This window comes from Diorhabda sublineata, chromosome 7 (assembly GCF_026230105.1).
Source record: "Diorhabda sublineata isolate icDioSubl1.1 chromosome 7, icDioSubl1.1, whole genome shotgun sequence".
Classification (NCBI taxonomy): Eukaryota; Metazoa; Arthropoda; class Insecta; order Coleoptera; family Chrysomelidae; genus Diorhabda; species Diorhabda sublineata.
In genome coordinates, this window is record NC_079480.1 from 23,211,302 (window position 1) to 23,229,948 (window position 18,647).

Genomic DNA, 18,647 nt, shown 5'->3' on the forward strand with positions numbered 1-18,647 from the left:
GCAATTTGATTTAAAATCACTAAAATCGTGCTGTGATTCCAAAAAGTAGTAGTTCCCATCTCTATACCTTTGACAAGTTAGACACTACTACTGTGTTCGGCTATGTTAATCTGATTATTCTGATAGGTTTGCGTTCGGTTATATCAATTTTTTAACACTTCGAGTAATACCTCTGCTCCGAATCTTGAAAAAGTACGCAACTATTAGTAACAACGTCGTTCATTACGTGTTTATGAGGAAGGCAGCCATTTGCATTTAACGATATTTTATGCATACGAACAAATTTTAAAAAAATAACGTTTTTATATTGATTTTAGTGACAGATTAAAACACAAATTAAATTAATATTCATATAATTATATAAGGTAAGGTTTGTATATTATTAGTAGAATTATAATTTGAAATGAGAGTTTGTTTACACTAGGTATACCTGAAAATGTAAAAGTGAACATTCAACCGTGACCATATTACGTATTCACGATTATTTCGTGGAATTTAAAACAGTTAAATGACATTAGCTAAACGAATTTGCCATGTTCTCATGGGATTATTGTAAAAAAATCGTTATCTGAGATAAGATATTTCATTAGTTTTCATCATATATTCTAACCTCGATTGGTGCAATGCTTTTACTTAAATCCGATGCTGGAAATGGATTTTCTTCATCGTAGACGAGGTCAAGAATCAAAACAATAAGATGAGTAACAATAATTACACCGTTATTACTCATCTTATTAATAGTATCTGCCTCCATTTCGCAATAATGAATTGACGGTTCAAGAATGGCGCGTGACTTTCGCAGCTGTTTGAGCTACCGACGAATCACGATTTGTAAATAAGGAAGACTTAAAAAAAATTCATTTTGAATGGAATGACCTATAAATAAATGAGTCATAGTGATTTGAGATAAATATAAACGTTTAAAGAATCATTATTGAACATACTTTACTTCCATAACCTCAATTTGAAATCTATAAAAATTATACGTTTTTGTTATTTGAAATTGAAGGCATGTCACGATAGTTCGTTTATTATTTCGAAGTATTATATTTTAAATAAAATTAATTTAACCGATAAATAAATGAGTAATAATTATGGATCCAGAAAAATATAGATTACTGAAGAATCTGAATATATTTCGATCGTTTTCTTTCTGAACATCAATTTAAACTTTATAAAAAGAATAGATGGTGTGAAAATTATGGTCTAGCGAACTTACGCTATGAATAGACAACGCGGGATCTAGTGGTCGTCCAATCAATTTAAAAGCGCCACCTATCGATGGACGTTTTAAAAAACCATTGACCTCATTTCAATATAGATGTTTCTATAAGACTAAAGTAGAAGAAGAGAAATAATTGACACTTAACCGTCTTAATTTGAAAATAAAAAAAAGTATTTCTAACCTAAAAACACAATGAGATTTCTGTGAAAACTTATTTAGCAATAATAATAAATTTTGTTTCAATTCATTTTATTACGCAATTATTTATTTTTATATCGTTTTTTTTCTTTATGCAATATAAATTCGATCACATCTATTTTTTCCGGTCCATCGAATACGTAATAGAAGTTGTTGTAATGATAAATAAATATTATACGAGGTCGGTAGGAGATTTAAATTTAATTATCCAACTTTTTAACGCGAATCATCTCTTCATACTAACAAAAGTCATTTTTACCAACACATTAACCTTAAAAAATTATTACGCGTAGTTTTAACATCAAATAATGTCACAATTAAACTGATCCGTAAATATTTCGTAGTTTTTAAAAATAAAATTACGAATAAAACTGAATAGTGATAATTAGCAGTCTTTCACTTTTCCACAAACTCCTTACTAATTACAAAGTCTGGCAACGTTGTATAAATTTGACCTCATTCTCGTCAGTAATTTGACGGTTCCATGTTATTTCACATACACATGTGAATGTCAGTTGATGTATCACGTGTTCACGACTGGTTTTTTTACTCAAATATGATTTTTTTGTTAATGTATTCACTAATTAATTTACTTTTAACTGCATATGCATAAACTACTGAACTCGATTGCTAATTAGCTTAGAAATTCTAATTATTATATATCGATTATAATATAGTTCCGTGATCTACCATTAATTCTTTAGCTCCAACGCTTTTTATTACAATTTCTACGTCTTTTTCGCGTGATGAATATTTTGAACTGTTTAATACGTCACTAATATAGTGCCTCTATGAAGCTTAACACGTTGACTGCCGAGGAATTTTTTACGAATTATTTTATTTATTTCGTAGTTTGCGCCAGTAACTCGTGTACGAGGGTTATTAGAAAAGTTTCCACCTTAAAAAGCAATGAAACATTTTTTTTCCATAATATTTTTTTTTAAGATTCTAGTTTATACACACAATCTAGCGATGCTCTATTTATTTCCAATGTCAAAATATAATAATTTTCTTAAATTCATTGAATGTTATTTAATATAATTACGTCTAATTATCGAAATGTATGTCAAAAAGAACATAATTACCAAATAAATTATGTAATGGATATTTGATTGAATATATGAGGAAATTAAGTAGAAAATATATAGGGTGATTCGTTAATGCTGATATTTTAATTATTTGAAATAATAATTTTAAAAATCGAAATAATTTTCCTAAAAAAAATTGTTGTGAGGTTTATTTTTAATTTTACTTTCCCTAATTCGTAAATTATATATCACAGCAACAAATACCGATTAAAGCTCCATCTTTCAAGTTCCTAGTATCGCCCAGTCCTTTGGGAACCTTATTTTATGGACAACCCTCGTATAATTGGATTTTGATAACAAGTTACTCTTTCGCATTTACCCTGTATATTATTTACTAGGTTTTCTTATGAGCATTATGTAATATCTTATTGAATATCGTCATTCTACAATCATATAACGGTTTTTGTTGAGTCACACTATAGACGCCACTAGAATACCGATTTAATTATATTACGTGCATATTAGAAGGCAAAATAAAAAATTAAATTGTTATTTTTTGATTGCGTATTAACTTCAAATGTGTATACAATAGATATTACATACAGGTGCTTAGTTTTTGGGTATCCACGAATCATTCTAATGACATAATCATCGAATCAATTACAACATGTCCAAAGGCAGTGATAGAAAGCAAATCCGAACATTAAACTCGTCTTTTTCTAACTGTTATGGTACAGAACTTTCTTCTAGTCATATACAAACAAAAAGCGTAAATTACGTGGTATGGGCACAACGTAAATATAATGAATCGTTTTGAAAAAAAAAAAACTTCTCCAGCCCCCTGTATATTTTTCTAAATTAATTATTATTATATTGACAATATTATTAGAATTGAATTGGATCGTATTAACGAAAGGAATAATATGATACATTCAGTTCACTCTGTATAACACGTTCGTGAAAAAACTCGTATTCATGCAAGGTCGTTTTGTATATGGAGTATAAATGTTTCAACATCTAGTAGAACTTTTATATTTATAAAACTCATTACAACGTTGAAATTCTTGGTTTATTTTCCATTTATTGTAATTCTAGACTTCTTATAATCTATTTACTCGTAATACGTCACTTTCTTCTAGTACGACATTTAGTGATGTCAAAAGGAAATAGAAAAACTATTATAGTCATTTCGAATTTTTCGCTGACTTATATTTATACAGTTAAAAATATTGATTTTAAATTAAATTTAAGAAGTTCTTTCTGTTATCTTTTTCACTTTCAAACATTTGAATGCGATATTTCATGCCTACCACAACACAAAAGTGATGAAGTAAGATGTATAGTATATATCTGCGATGTTGCCGTGATCTCATATTAAATTTCTGAGACAGTGGAATACGGGGTAATTTAAAGAAAAAATTGTATATATATGAAAAATTTCCTAAATTTTTCTTGTTCTTTTAGTGTTATACGTTAGTATTATTTGATAAAATGTTCTGAAACAGTTGCTAAAGTGATAAATTTGTCCATATAAAATGAAGAAATATAATACGAGGGTCTTTCAAAAATAAAACTGTCTATTGTAAGTTCTTACCAATTTTCGTCGTATTTATGTTGCTAAATAATAGTATTCGATCATAAAATGTTTTATATTGGTTGTTGAAAAGACGGTTGACATATATATTCCGAGCAAATATGGTACGAAGGTCATTCAAAGAGAAAACTAATTACCTTTAAAATTTCCTAACATTCTTGGTTGTTACTGTGGTGCTAAATATTAATATTTGATCATAAAATATTGTATATCAGTTGCTGAAAAGACGATTGACATATATCCGCAAGGAGTATGATACATATATATATATGATTGACATATATATCCAGAAGAAATATGATACAAGGGTCATTCAAAAAATAAATTTTTCATTTCAAGATTTCTCAACTTCCTTTTCGTTCCTGTGGTGATAAATTTTAATATTTTATCATAAAATGTTGTATATCAGTTGCTGAATAGACGATTGACATATATATATATCCAGAAGAAATATGATACAAGGGTAATTCAAAAAATAAATTTTCCATTTCAAGATTTCTCAACTTCCTTTTCGTTCCTGTGGTGATAAATTTTAATATTTTATCATAAAATGTTGTATATCAGTTGCTGAATAGACGATTGACATATATATCCAGAAGAAACATGATACAAGGGTCATTCAAAAAATAAATTTTTCATTTTAAGATTTCTCAACTTCCTTTTCGTTCCTGTGGTGATAAATTTTAATATTTTATCATAAAATGTTGTATATCAGTTGCTGAATAGACGATTGAAATATATATCCAGAAGAAATATGATACAAGGGTCATTCAAAATAAACACTGTCCAATTTTGGAATTTTTTAACTTCCTCTTGGTTCCTATGGTGTTAAAAACTGATATTTGATCATAAAATATTGTATATCAGTTGCTGAATAGACGATTGACATATATATCCAGAAGAAATATGATACAAGGGTCATTCAAAATAAACACTGTCCAATTTTGGAATTGTTTAACTTCCTCTTGGTTCCTATGGTGTTAAAAATTGATATTTGATCATAAAATTTTGTATATCAGTTGCTGAATAGACGATTGATATAATATATCTAGAAGTATGATACAAGGGTCATTCAAAAACAAAACTGTCTATTTTTAACATTTCTTAACTTCTTTGTTCCTGCGGTACTAAATATTGGTATTCGATGGTGAAATGTTATATATCATTTGATGAAATGACAGATTGACGTGTATATCCAGAAGAAATATTATACAAGGGTCAATCAAAAAGAAAACTTACTATTTTTAAAATTTTCCAACTTTTTTTAAGAAATAGATATTTTTAAAGGAATAGATCTATTCTGGAGATGTTTCCTTTTTGGTTTTTATCCAAATCGATAAAATATTGTGAATCAGTTACTGAAATGAAATATTTAGTTATATAGTTGAAAGAAATATAATACGAGGTTTACTCAAAAGGATAACTGTATATTCTATAATTTCCTCAACAAAATGACGAATTTATGCTAAAGAATTGATTAAGGGACCTTGTTTTCAATATAAATGACAAGAATCACTTTTATATTAAGTTTTATCAATAACATTTTTATGATAATTTTGCTAATGCTAAAAGACAAATAAAAAATCAAATTTTCTTTTTGTTTGTATAAAAATTAAAACAAAAACAATACGAAAAACGATTTGCCAATATTTAGGTATAGTACTTTCAGTTTCATAAACGATTTCGTGGATATATTATACAAGTTCTAGTCAAAAACTCTAAATAATTACCAAACAAAAACGAGTACCTGAAGCTCTTCGTCGTCGACACGTGTTTTGAATCCAAATTACTCTTTTAAGGTAATGTCCCAGTACTTCAGGGAATTTATTATGGTACCACGTTTGAAAATATCATACATACACACAACTTACCTCTCTCGAAAGACAATATCTATCATATTTTTTATCGATAAGATTTATAAACGTTTAGTCACAAATTTCGTATCGATTATCATGTTTTTTTGTAGGTTTTTGCATAAAATTCGTAAGCTCCAAATCTTTTCGTCGAATTTATAAAATCAATATCATTACTTCGGCCATTTTAAACCGATTTTCGAATGAAAATGTCATTCATCACTTCATTTATTTATAACAAACAAAATGGCGGAATTGTATGGCAATTTTAAATCTGACAAAAAAAGAAACATCGTCGTACTTTTTGATATCACCTCGTATATCTCGTTATAATAAGTGTAACAATGAAAAAAAGCATCATAAAAGAGAACGGTGTTTAGCGATGTTGCATAATATACGGCTACAGTTGTTCGATTTACGTTTACCCGCCAGGCATGAATATTTCGAAAGAATGTGATAATGTCAAACTGTCATACACAGATATCTAATAACTTATGTTACGATATATAACTACCGACTACGAAGTTTTATTTATAGCATATAGAAATAAAAATAATCGAACCATGACAATATTATATCGTTTAATATTCTATGGAATATCATATTTAAGCACCGACTTTGACTCAACATTATCTCGTTTTAATATTCCTGTCGTGTTTAAATTTACGTCAGTAGTAAAGAAATTCTATGCAGCTTGAATAGAAATTAATAAAACACGTACGTTCTTTGTTATTATTTTATTACTTAACTTGTGTTTCCAAGTTACACTATCAACAATATTTTGACAATTGACATTAAAGTTACATCAAACGAACGCTTCTCTGTTGGTTTATCTTCATATAAATAAATGAAATCAAATAAATCCTTTGTAGTTTAGAAGTTAATTATGTACTAAGTTTTACATAAATCACTTCAGATGACAATCTTTTAAATTAAACTCGTTGCGTAATTATAATAATTACGTAAATAGCCTTCTTAGAAATGCTAATGTTTGGGACGTTATTCTCCTTATGACAAGTTGAAGCAACGTTGCCATAGTTATCATTACATAAATATGTGTTTTGCCAAAATATTTCAACTTGAAATCTAAAATTTTTTTATGGTATTTGAATGTTTTTATCGATTTTCTGATTGATTCTAAATATAAAATTATACAGTGTGGGTAGAAAACTATAAGTAACTGAAACTTAGCAGCTTCGTATTCTCACTAGTAAGATTACTGATGAATTCTAGATGAATTCAATAATCTTCTTCATAATGAACTAAAATATTCACATAAAACTATAGGCAACGCTGCACTAATAACAGATGACGTAATATGAATGACCACCTGAAAATCTTTAAATTTTCTATTACGTTGGGCTCGAAAATTTCTAACGGTGTTGCCATATCTAATTCTGTTTCATTTAATACACAATTATGTCAATTTTACTATAATATTAAAAGTTTATGAGCAAAATGTCAATTTTTTATGATATTTAAATGTTTTAACCGATATTGCAATTCATTCTCAATATAAGGTTAAACAGTGTGAGTCGAAACTAGAAATGTGGAACAACTCATAAATCGCGCAACGCTGCACTAATAACATATGACGTAATCTGAATGACCACCAGAAAATCTTCAAATTTTGTTGTACCCCGGACTAGAAAATTTTAAGCGGTGTTATCATATCTAGATATGTTTCCACTTTCAGTCGTTATTACTAATTTGAATATATTAACATCGCAACAATGGGTGTCTACTTGAAATGGATTGGATTGTTTTTCAACATTAATATTTTTTGTGTATTATAGTGACATTGCATATGTTTAACGACATTAAACATAATTATTTACTCATAACCTCAAAACGTCGATTTACTTTAACACGTCATTATTATTATAGTAAGAAGTTAGCATTGTAATTTAGAAGGTTACTTCTGGTAATGCTCAAAAACAAATATAACAACTTGCAAAATAATTTGCCTTGAAAGTAACACGACGTAGATTATGTATAGAGAGCGTTCATAAATCCTTTTATCTTACACGATTTTCTGAAATTGAAGTAATATCATGGATAACGTTCAGTATTTCTTAAAAAAATATTCATTATATTCCCACAAAAACGAAAGATGTGACAACAATGTTAATATTACTATAATACCAAAATAAAAATCCCTCCTCGTATATTTCAATTTATTTCAGAGTAAATAATAGTTGTATCACTGTTTATACATATAAAAGAAATTGACACATTTTGACATATGACGTATTTAAGATGTCCAAATAATCTAAAAGATTTGAAATTATTTTCGGTTACGAAAGATCTAATAACAATGTAAATTCCAAAATAAAATCAGATATCACAAAACCTTTACAAATTAAAATTCAAAAAAATCGTTTCCGATATAATTGAGGAAAATTTCAAGGTCACCCAATATATTTCAGTTGTTGATAGTTATTTATATATATATATATATATATATATATATATATATATATATATATATATATATATATATATATATATATATATATATATATATATATATATATATATATATATATATATATAAGAGAAACTTGACATACTTTGACATATGACGTTTTCAGATATGTCCAACTGATATAAAAAAGTTATTTCCGGTTGTAATGGAAACTGACAGGTATAAAATAACAAAATGTAATTTCTTTTTAATTATCACGAAACACATATTTTCCTAGGTACGATAATTATAGAATAAATCAAATGATAATGATGGTAATTATATAGACATTTTTCGTAAAAATTGACACTGAGTTGAATATAACTTTCTATATTCGATTTTTGGTCAGTGAAATCGTAAGCACCATAAATATTTATTTTGTTCTAGATAAAAAAGTTTTTGTTTTCTTTTGAACCGTATACTACTGATCGTTTTAAATCACCTCGAACAGATTAGATAGTATGTCTATAATATTGTATTGGATTATTCAAGGCAATGTCTTTAAATATTACAATTTCAATCTTACTTTCGATACTGTTAATTTATTACGGATATTATACTAGTATTTATCTTTGAATATTATACAAAATGTGTTTTCTCAATTCTAGAAGCGAAATATATGTTTATATACTATTTCTATTGCACGCTACGATCTTGTGATTGAAATTTATTCTATGATCGGTAACCGTCAGCTGATTGATTGTTTGTTAAATTGGTACTGTCTATTATTCCGACTCTCTGGTCAATATTTTATATATTACGAAGTTGTTATTTACAGTGATGCCAGATTGTGAACATTTTATCTAAATTCAATTAGAAGTATTTGTAGAAGGTTTTATTGGGGAAAACGTTACTTTAATAAGAAAATTTGTAATTTTAAATCAAATTGTATTTCATTTATATAATGTCAAAGAATAAAATCATAATTTGAAATTTTTTCAACTGTGCCTCTTAATTATAAAGAAATATTACGAAATATACATTTATAAATATAAATAATAAAATATTTATTGTCAGAAATAATATTAAATTTGTCAACATCGCACATCTTGTTTAAATTCGGAAAAAGTATGTAGAAAAACGGATTTTTGCGGGAAAAATATTTTTACGAAGAAAAACGTTCTTTTAAATTAGAATTTATCCACTTATACATGGTTAAAAAAAAGTATCCTTAGCATAATAATACATATTAAAAATAACTAAATATTTTTTATGTCCAATTATTTCTGAAATTGGGTTAAATTCGACAACATCGCATACAGTTTATACATTAGAGAAAAAGTATTTTAAAAATTGTTTTTTTCGGGGGCAGAGACAAATATGTAATTTTACATCAGAATTTTTCCACTTATTCAACTACAAAAAAAATAGTTGTTTAAAAATAAAAAATTTATCAAGAAAATTGCCAATTATTCTTGATATATAGTTAAACTTGGCAACATCGCATAACGTTGAATTTCGGTAATTGATATTGAATATCGTTATATATGACTCACAGATTGAAGATAATATTAACCTATAAGCAATTATCGTTTTTATTATCGCTGAAAAATAGGCACAACTGCGTCGCTAGATTTTGTGATATTAATTTAAAAAAATCTAATTTTTATCAGAAATCCAATTTGCGTCAAAATTCAACACTCACCATGGTTAAAACTATCAATTAAAGCACTGAAATCCGTTATTATTCAAAAATTTTTTTGGCTCACACACTATACACGGCACTATTGAGTTATAGCGTAGAGAAATGGCGCGTGCTAAATATCAATTCACGGCTTGTCTCGCAGCTATCTAACTACTCAAAGAAATCAAGAATAGCTATGAATTTCGCTCGACATGGGCCCCTCCAGATACAACACTTCTTCGTTTTACTCGCTCTCCTTGTATAACTTCGTCTTTGTCGACATATAGCACACTAAATTCGAAAGTTAAAATTTTCCTTCTCTCTCTTATACATTCGTTATATCTATAATTGTGTTTCTTTTTATTTGAAGGACTGCTTGATAACTTACCTTTCTCTTCCTAGATTTGAGATTGTCTAGAGGTCGTAACTATCCGTTAAATTATAACGATACATTAATTATAGAAAAAGTTTATTAATAATTTAATTATTTAGTCCTACTTTGTTTGTTTATTAATAAAAAAACTCACTTTCTCTTTTCCTAATAACATGATTTAATTAGTCCAATTGTCAATAAATCAATTCGTCATGTATTAATTACTGTTACTTTTTTTTCAGATTTGTAGAATTGTCGTATAGTAATCTAAAAAAATTATTTTGTATAAAAATTAATTCATAAGGAAAAATCTTAAATGTCAGTTATATGTATAGTTATATAAATTACTCTAAAATAGCACTTTATGGAAGTTATATAACCCTTCCCATCTCTAACATCGGTAATCTATAAATTAATCTATTTTATAACAACTCCCGAATGATTAATACGATTTATTGCTTTTATATTAAATTCGGAGCAGTTACATAATTTCAAAAATGAAACTGGTGTTCGTTGAACCTGCCTAAAGAAAAAGTATGTCGTCTGCTCGAGCTTTTGCTGGTGTGCCATTTTAAGAAACACTGCAATGAACGAAAAAAGGCGGGAATCGCTTCAAGTGAATAAAACCGTCTCTTGAAATTATATTCAAGGTCGCATTAAATTCAAATTTAATGATATCAAAACGAAATGGAAGTCAAACAAGAATCTGCAACATAAACACGTATTTAACACGTAGGATATGTACATAATGTTTCATTTTTTCATTTTATATTTATTTTCTCAAGTTGTTGCATACGAAAAGTGGTTTACCTTAAAGAATCAACTTCTGTTGCTAGTACAATTAGTATTATGACAAAGTTTATGGTAAATAGCCTTTCACCGGAAGACCCACTTGAAACCACACCTTTTGGGGTTGATTGGGGCAGTTCAAGTTTACCTTGAATTCATACTAAAACGGATCTTGTTTAGAAATAAAAACCGATGCAAGTTTTTTACCACTTGATTCAAAAATATAATTTATGAACATATTAATTACTAGAACTTTAAATAATAATTTTTAATTGATAACATTTTAAAAACCAGTTTAGTGATAAATTCAAGTGAGAATTGACAACATTGTCTAACACAGCTGCTAGCCAGCTTTGCCGGTTAAACTTTCCAGTTCTGTGTACGTATGTGATTTATCATTTGATGATTAGTGAATACATAAAATTTTACGAATATTATTTTTAAAACCTACAAACATTAGTTAATGTGAAAAAAATTACTCGTGCTGATTTTGTTTTCAGTGGAAAAAGTTCCAAAATAAATACCATGGCATTCGAATTGAGTTTAGTGACCTTGATCTTGAACTTTCACCTGTGTTTAACGAAATCACGTCAAAAGTAAAATGAAAGTGTGAACCTGAACAAAACGACATTATGTTAATGATTTTCATAGAAAATAAACATCTGTTTTGTATATACAGGGTGTTCAAAAAGATTAAAACTTGATAAAATAAAGATTTGTATATGAAACAGTAGAAACGCTGAAGGTATTACATCACGTGACTCAATCTACGATTTACCCAACACATATTTTTCACATACAATCTTCTTCTTTCAATAGAAATCAAATAAAAGATCGATAATCTTGATGATGGTAATATATTTACCGAAACCTGTTTAGAAATCTTCTACTTAAGACTTATAGCCTATCCAAGAAAAAAACAAATCACTTTTATAAGCTACATCAATGTCATCCTTCCAAAAATCACGTTTCCAGTAGTAAGCCAGCATTTTAATTTCGAATTTTGTAACTCATACACCCAGTATATCGATTTTCTTATAAAAAGAATTTTACTAAATAAGTCGATGTTTACCATATATATAAAATATAAACAATTAAAAAAGTTAATTTTCTGTTTTGATTATCAATTACCAGAAGATCGACCGTTGGAATATTAGTCATAATAACGATTATTTCTAGTTGTCAGAAATTTTGATTTAATCCTTTGGAATATGTAGCTGACGTACTAGAGAGTTAGTACACGAAACGAAATTTGCAGTTATAAGAACTGTCAAAATATAAAAGTGAAGAGAAGCGCGATGTTGCCAAATCTAACTCAATTTTAATATTAATCGGATATATATTCACTTTCTGTTCGTTAATTTTTTTGTGGTTATAAAATAAAATCTTTTACAAGAATATATGCAATTATATTATTAAAAGAAGATATTTTTCGCTTTTTAGAAACTTTCTTAATAATGTTTAGAAAATAATAAAAAAATATATATATATATATATATATATATATATATATATATATATATATATATATATACATATAGAAATTCGACTTGTATACGTCGTAGTATATACGCTTCTCCGATTTCATTTCAAATAACTGTAATTATAATAAAAAGTAATCGTGAAATATATTTTTTTGCATCGTTGAGAATAAAATTTTTTGTCGAAGCACGCAAAATGCATATCTATTCATAGTGAAAGCATCCATTAGTGAAAGTACATAAATATATAATATGCATTAATCGTGCGGTTAGGTTTTCAATTTGTACAACAGCGGCGTCTTTTTATTCTTTTAATGAGTATAACGATATAAAATATACTACCGATACATCCTGTATAATGAAGTTAACATATGGCATACAATTAATAAGAGAAAGTCGATAAAATGACACATTTCTTGAGATGATATGTGTGTTGCATACGTTGTAGGAGTTAAATATAATATATATAATTGTTATAATTATTTATCCATTAGATTTATTACTTTCCCCATATTATATCCTCATTTGATACAAGATAAATATATATGAAACCTATGGTTTTCTCGATTATAATTTAAAACTATTAATTAGGTTATTAGTTTATAATGATTTGTTCAGTTCCATGACTCATCTATGTAACAGGTTTTTACCGCGAAAAGAATCAGATTAGTTCCAATAGCAAAAACATGAGATTAAAGATTGATTATACTATTTTTAGAAGCCACAACTGCAAAAATTCTAATTATAAAAACATCGATTTAACCTCAATAGAGGTATGAGCGTTTCACCGTATATATAACTGAAAACTTATGAATAAAAATAATCGGCTGGTTAACTATACAGTCGAATAAATAGAGCGTAAGAAATTCCTTGTTAATAATAAAATATTTATTGAATTATTTGAAGAATTCAGGTCATTGCTATTCCGTTATTTTCATTGTTATTTTCCGCCATCTTGTTATCAATTTCTATTATCTGTAACTGTCAGCTGACATTGACTTTATGTCAATTTGGTTCTGTCTATTATTCCGACTCTCTGATCGATTTTGTGTATATATTATAAGCAAATACAATTAATTCAAAAGTGGTTGTGTTATAATATGCCAATACACTTTTTACTAAAAGTTTTGTCATAGAATACAAATATGTTTATCCTTTTCATAATTACGGATGTCAAATAAAATCTGTAACTAAAAGCAAACCAGTAGCTTGTTATAAGCAGTGATGCCACTAAGGGAGTTTTTCTTCTAGAATAAAGAAAAGGATTTAAAACAGTTAATTTTGACGTACCTAAGTTGAAAGAACTCAATTAATAAATAGAGTGTATAATAAATTATATAAACATTAAAATAATTATTACTTTCCATTACAAATAATAACATCTGTGGTAAAGTTAAGTTTGGCAACATATTTTAGTTGAATCACATATATTGATTTATCGTTCATGGTTGTAAAAGGAATATATTTAATAGATGAATTAATAGCATCTAAAACATAAGTTTATTTATATATATTTCCCAATTTAAGTCATCATCATCAACTATTAATAACTTTTATTAGAATTTTATATTTCGCGTAAATTGTATCTTATAAAGCTGTTGGGTTCAATAGAACGTTGCCAGATTGCACAGCTATTTAATAACTTCTCTTCTGCGTGTTTCAATACAATTTCTAATTAAAACTTGTGACAATATAGATAAGTGATAGATTGTGTCAATTATAATATTGAAAAACTTTAGACTATTGTGTGAAATATTGAGAAAAAAACTACTGATAATTGTTTTCAAAGAACTAACAATTTAAATATTATATACAGTGAGAAATAAGAATTCAAATTTTATTAAAGAACTGACCTACAATCCGATTCGTAGATTAATCATTTTTACATTGTCTTCATATTTAATACTTTCACTTTCATACATTGAAAGTATGATTGGTTGCCTAATTAATTCACTTTAAGTGAACTACTAGTTGCCTAATGTCAGATAACGAATGATTTATTTCATTATCTTCCAATATAGAATTTTAATTGACCTTTAGATACGTTTCTGGAATGTTCAAATTTGTTTTTTTCAACAAAATTGATAAACTTGTAATTATTGATGTTTATATAGGAGTAACAGCTATGGGTTAATATTTCTCACTGTCGTCTGCACTCTACAGCAAAAGTCTATTGTAAAAGTATAATTGGTTGCCTAATCAATTCACTTTAGGTGTACTACTAGTTGCATAATTTCAGATGGATTTCGAATAAACTACTTCATTATCTCATAGAAGAAAATGACAAAAATATCTAATTGACAAGTTTTTGCGTTTCTAGAATATTCAGATTATGATTTTTTCTCAAAAAAAATTGTATCTATTGATGTTTAAATACGAGTAACAACTCTGGGTTTATCTCTCTCAACGTTTTTCACTTTCTATCTTCCATTTTACCTGTTTTGTGTCATCTCAATTATTTTTTTTGTTTCACTTTCTCATTCTTCTCAAGTACGTTCACAGCTTCCATTAACATTTGAGTGTAATATGAAAATATTAAACTACACATCGACGTTTATTTTAAAAAAATAAAGCATTACACATGTAAAACTACAATACGAACTTACATATAATTAAAATCCAAAATTTATTGGTAACGATCGTCAAAATTAGAATAGTAGAATTTACAACACCTGCACTCACGCTATATTGAATGGGCGGCAACTTCTGCCTGTCATAAGGTGGGAGAGAATCAGATAACTGTTATTTTTTACTCTACTACTTTTCTAATAACCCTCTCCTAGTACTAACTGATTTAAAATATTTTTTTATAAAATGATTATTGATCACCTTTATTGCTCAAAAATATTATCATAGGCATATTAGATGAACGGATTAGAAATACTTCAGTTTTTATCATTGTATGGGTACATACTTCAGAATAGTATATACCCACCTCTACACTACACTACCAATAACGCTAATAAATCATATTCAAACAACGTTGTCAGATTGTGTAAGAATTAAGGAAAACAAATTATTTCGTAAATACTGATTTTAGTTTATACAAATATACAGATTAGATGAGCTTTAAATAACTGGGAAGACCGTGTAAATTCCACTCAACATCTAAACCTAGCAAATAAAATTTTTCTGAATATAGTATCATCATAATTATCAAAACTATATATTTTTTGTTACATCTAAACGAGTTATATGAAGCCATCTACTCAAAAATCTTTCGAAGATATTTATAAAAGGAAAGCGATCGAAGACAGTATTAATCCAATGAGTGCGAATCCTGTTAATTTGGTGGCCGAATTGCATTTGTCAGTTTCGCAGGTTTCGCAACTCAAATTGTTGAGAGAGTTGTCGGAGTTGTCGCTAGCATATGACACCCAACCGACAAGTTTGGCCATTTGGCTACAGCCGAAGGTACCAGGCGGAAGACAACCTCTCGCTATATATTCAGAACCTTCTTTATCTAGAAAATTTTTAGTAAATAACAAAATGTTTATTACTGATTTTATATCTAAAAAAAAAGAACTCACTTTGAGCGGTGATTTTGTAACATTTTGGCGATATGAGCGAATCGAATATACCAACACTAGTACACTCTTCTGTATTGTAAGTAAAAGAAGCCAAACCCCATTTACAAGAAACACTATCTTTTGAATTGCAACTGTAACATTTCAATCCATGAGCTGGAAATGGAAACATTTTAAAACCAAGTAATAAAATAAACAGGTTACCATATACACACCAGGATAAATAAATAAACAAAGCGAGGTTCTTAATAAAAAAAATACTACTCAGCAAATTTGCAGTTGGTAAATGTAAACTTTAATTCATAAAGTGATGAATAAGTGATTAATATTAGGTTTCAACTTGATTTTTATAACATGTGAATGTAAATTTTATTATTTTGGTTATATTAAGTTCAAATAGATAAAAGTATGTATCACTAGGAAAAACTCAACTTTCAAAATATGAACTATGAAAATAAAAACACAATTCTTTTATCAAATACTGATTTTGTATTCTAAATGCCTGTTTTTTACGTAGATGCAACCAAAATTAAAACTAAATTGAAATTTTATGCAGTAAATTGAGGATAATTATGAATTACTGGTAAACCAATAGAAATCCCGATGTATGGGTCCTTTTTGATATACAAAACATGAAAACATGTGGAAAGCTCCTGGCAGTGTCTATCTAGAGGATATTTCTGACTTTCAGACAATGTTTTCACCTTTTATTGATATCTAACAACAAGGATATTGTAAACAAAACAATACCACCAATAGAAACTCGCCTTACTTTTCTGTGCACATAACCTCACAAAATTTCTTTAATTTCTTATTTCTTAGACCTTTTGATATGTTTATGTTCGTAAATTTTATCTATCTTTCAAAAACTATTAAAAGAACTAATTTTAAAACAGAAGAGACCTAAAATCAAGAACATTTGAGGAACTTAAAAGTTTAATTTTAATTCACTGTTAATTTCCTGCATGTACCAGTTCATCGTATTTCAACAAGTATTTTAATTTGTTATTTTAATAGTAATTTTTAATTTTGGCTGTATGAACTAAATTTATACGTCTTAAAATTACCAATCATTCCATATACAAATAAAAATAAGAACCTACACATTACGATAATCATGAATTTTATACCTATATTATAAATTTTAATAAAAATGATTCTATAATATCATTAGGACATTTAAATCTTACCTGTAGTGACCATGAAAAGAATAATAACACTGGGTAAAATGGAAGCCATCATTTCTCTTTCAACGTACAAACTTTAATATTAGTACAACGCTTGCTTTTGCGCCAAATGAAATTTCATCACTCTTCTGCTAGTTTCCACTAACACTGTTGCCAGACGTATAATATTTAAAGTAAATATAAAGTCAAATTGCTACTTATATAAAAAAAAAGAAATTTCGCGATCTGATAATGGATATAACTTAATTAGGTCAAAATAAAAGGAAAACGAAGAATCAAATTTTCTCTTCAAGTCACTACCAATCGCTAATTCGAAATTCACTTTATAAAGCAGATGGCGATTAATACCTAGTCGATAGAATGAAGATTTCATCGCTTTTAATTCAACACGAGTCTTGTTATTTCACAAAGAAAAGGTTTTTCATTTATTTTTTACATAATTTACCCTAATAATCGATTAATTTACTGGAAAAAACAGAATTCTGAAGCGATATTGTCAGTTATTATTTCATATTATTGTTAGGTTAGGTTAGGTTATTCGAAATCAACTAGCGATATCTCGATAACTAAGCGAGATATCGAAAAATTTTATTCTTCATTTCCGACTTATTTTGGGTCGATTCACATATGATGTAGCATAAAAATAATAAAGATATATATATATATATATATATATATATATATATATATATATATATATATATATATATATATATATATATGGGATTGCTCAAATACTAAAGTGTAATCGTTTTAATATGATGTATTCCAGGCTTTCGACTAACTGCATCATCAGGGAATTGATTATTAATAGAAAATTATGAATTTGCTATGAAATATTAAACTCATATTGTGATTCAAAAAACAAACTCCAAAACGACAATACACATTCATTGTCACAATCATATTTATTAGCAAAGATTTCAATTTATAAGTGAACTATCTAGAAATTATATTGAATATGATTGTAAATCTGGCAATGCTGGATGTGGGGTGCTTCGAAACTATGCAATTTTATGATTATGAAGATTGTCATTGAAAGGACTAGATTATGACTGTTGAACGATAAACAAATGCTGACAGAGGAAGTTGACTGAATCACTTGTTTATAATTATATATGAATCACTTATTTAAAGTTGCCAAATCGTAATATTCATAACGATCCGATATCCGAATATCTGACCAACGATGTACTGGAAGAATATTTACGAGGAATATCGAATACTTGGAATCTCTCTATAATAGAGTTGAATATCGTATTATATATAAAAAGTATTGTATGTAATAGATAAAAAAATGC

General features: G+C 27.5%; 2 protein-coding genes across 2 annotated transcripts in view; both read right to left on the reverse strand.

Annotated features, from left to right (window-relative positions):
- The window catches only part of LOC130447037 (chitotriosidase-1), a 42,334-nt gene extending 32,147 nt beyond the window's left edge, over positions 1–10,187 (reverse strand). Inside the window, exon 1 of the mRNA XM_056783648.1 lies at positions 10,011–10,187. Within this exon, the coding sequence (XP_056639626.1) occupies positions 10,011–10,013 (3 nt within the window). The 5' untranslated portion in view covers positions 10,014–10,187. The remainder of the gene's footprint in view (positions 1–10,010) is intronic.
- A 4,903-nt stretch (positions 10,188–15,090) lies between these two features.
- Positions 15,091–17,510, reverse strand: LOC130447039 (uncharacterized). The gene is made up of 3 exons (XM_056783652.1): positions 17,350–17,510; positions 16,163–16,315; positions 15,091–16,095 (listed from the first exon to the last, which is right to left on the reverse strand). Exons 1-3 carry the CDS (start codon positions 17,399–17,401, stop codon positions 15,863–15,865), a joined length of 438 nt encoding a protein of 145 aa, XP_056639630.1. The 5' UTR covers positions 17,402–17,510; the 3' UTR covers positions 15,091–15,862.
- Between the last annotated feature and the right edge of the window lie 1,137 nt (positions 17,511–18,647).

Bases quoted from the DNA above. Each gene is read 5' to 3' on its own strand.
- LOC130447039 (XM_056783652.1), bottom strand. From the start codon at position 17,401: ATGATGGCTTCCATTTTACCCAGTGTTATTATTCTTTTCATGGTCACT. The intron at 16,316-17,349 runs GTAAGATTTAAA...TTCCATTTCCAG, and splicing joins TCTTTTCATGGTCACTACAG to CTCATGGATTGAAATGTTAC. The intron at 16,096-16,162 runs GTGAGTTCTTTT...AAAATTTTCTAG, and splicing joins TTACAAAATCACCGCTCAAA to ATAAAGAAGGTTCTGAATAT.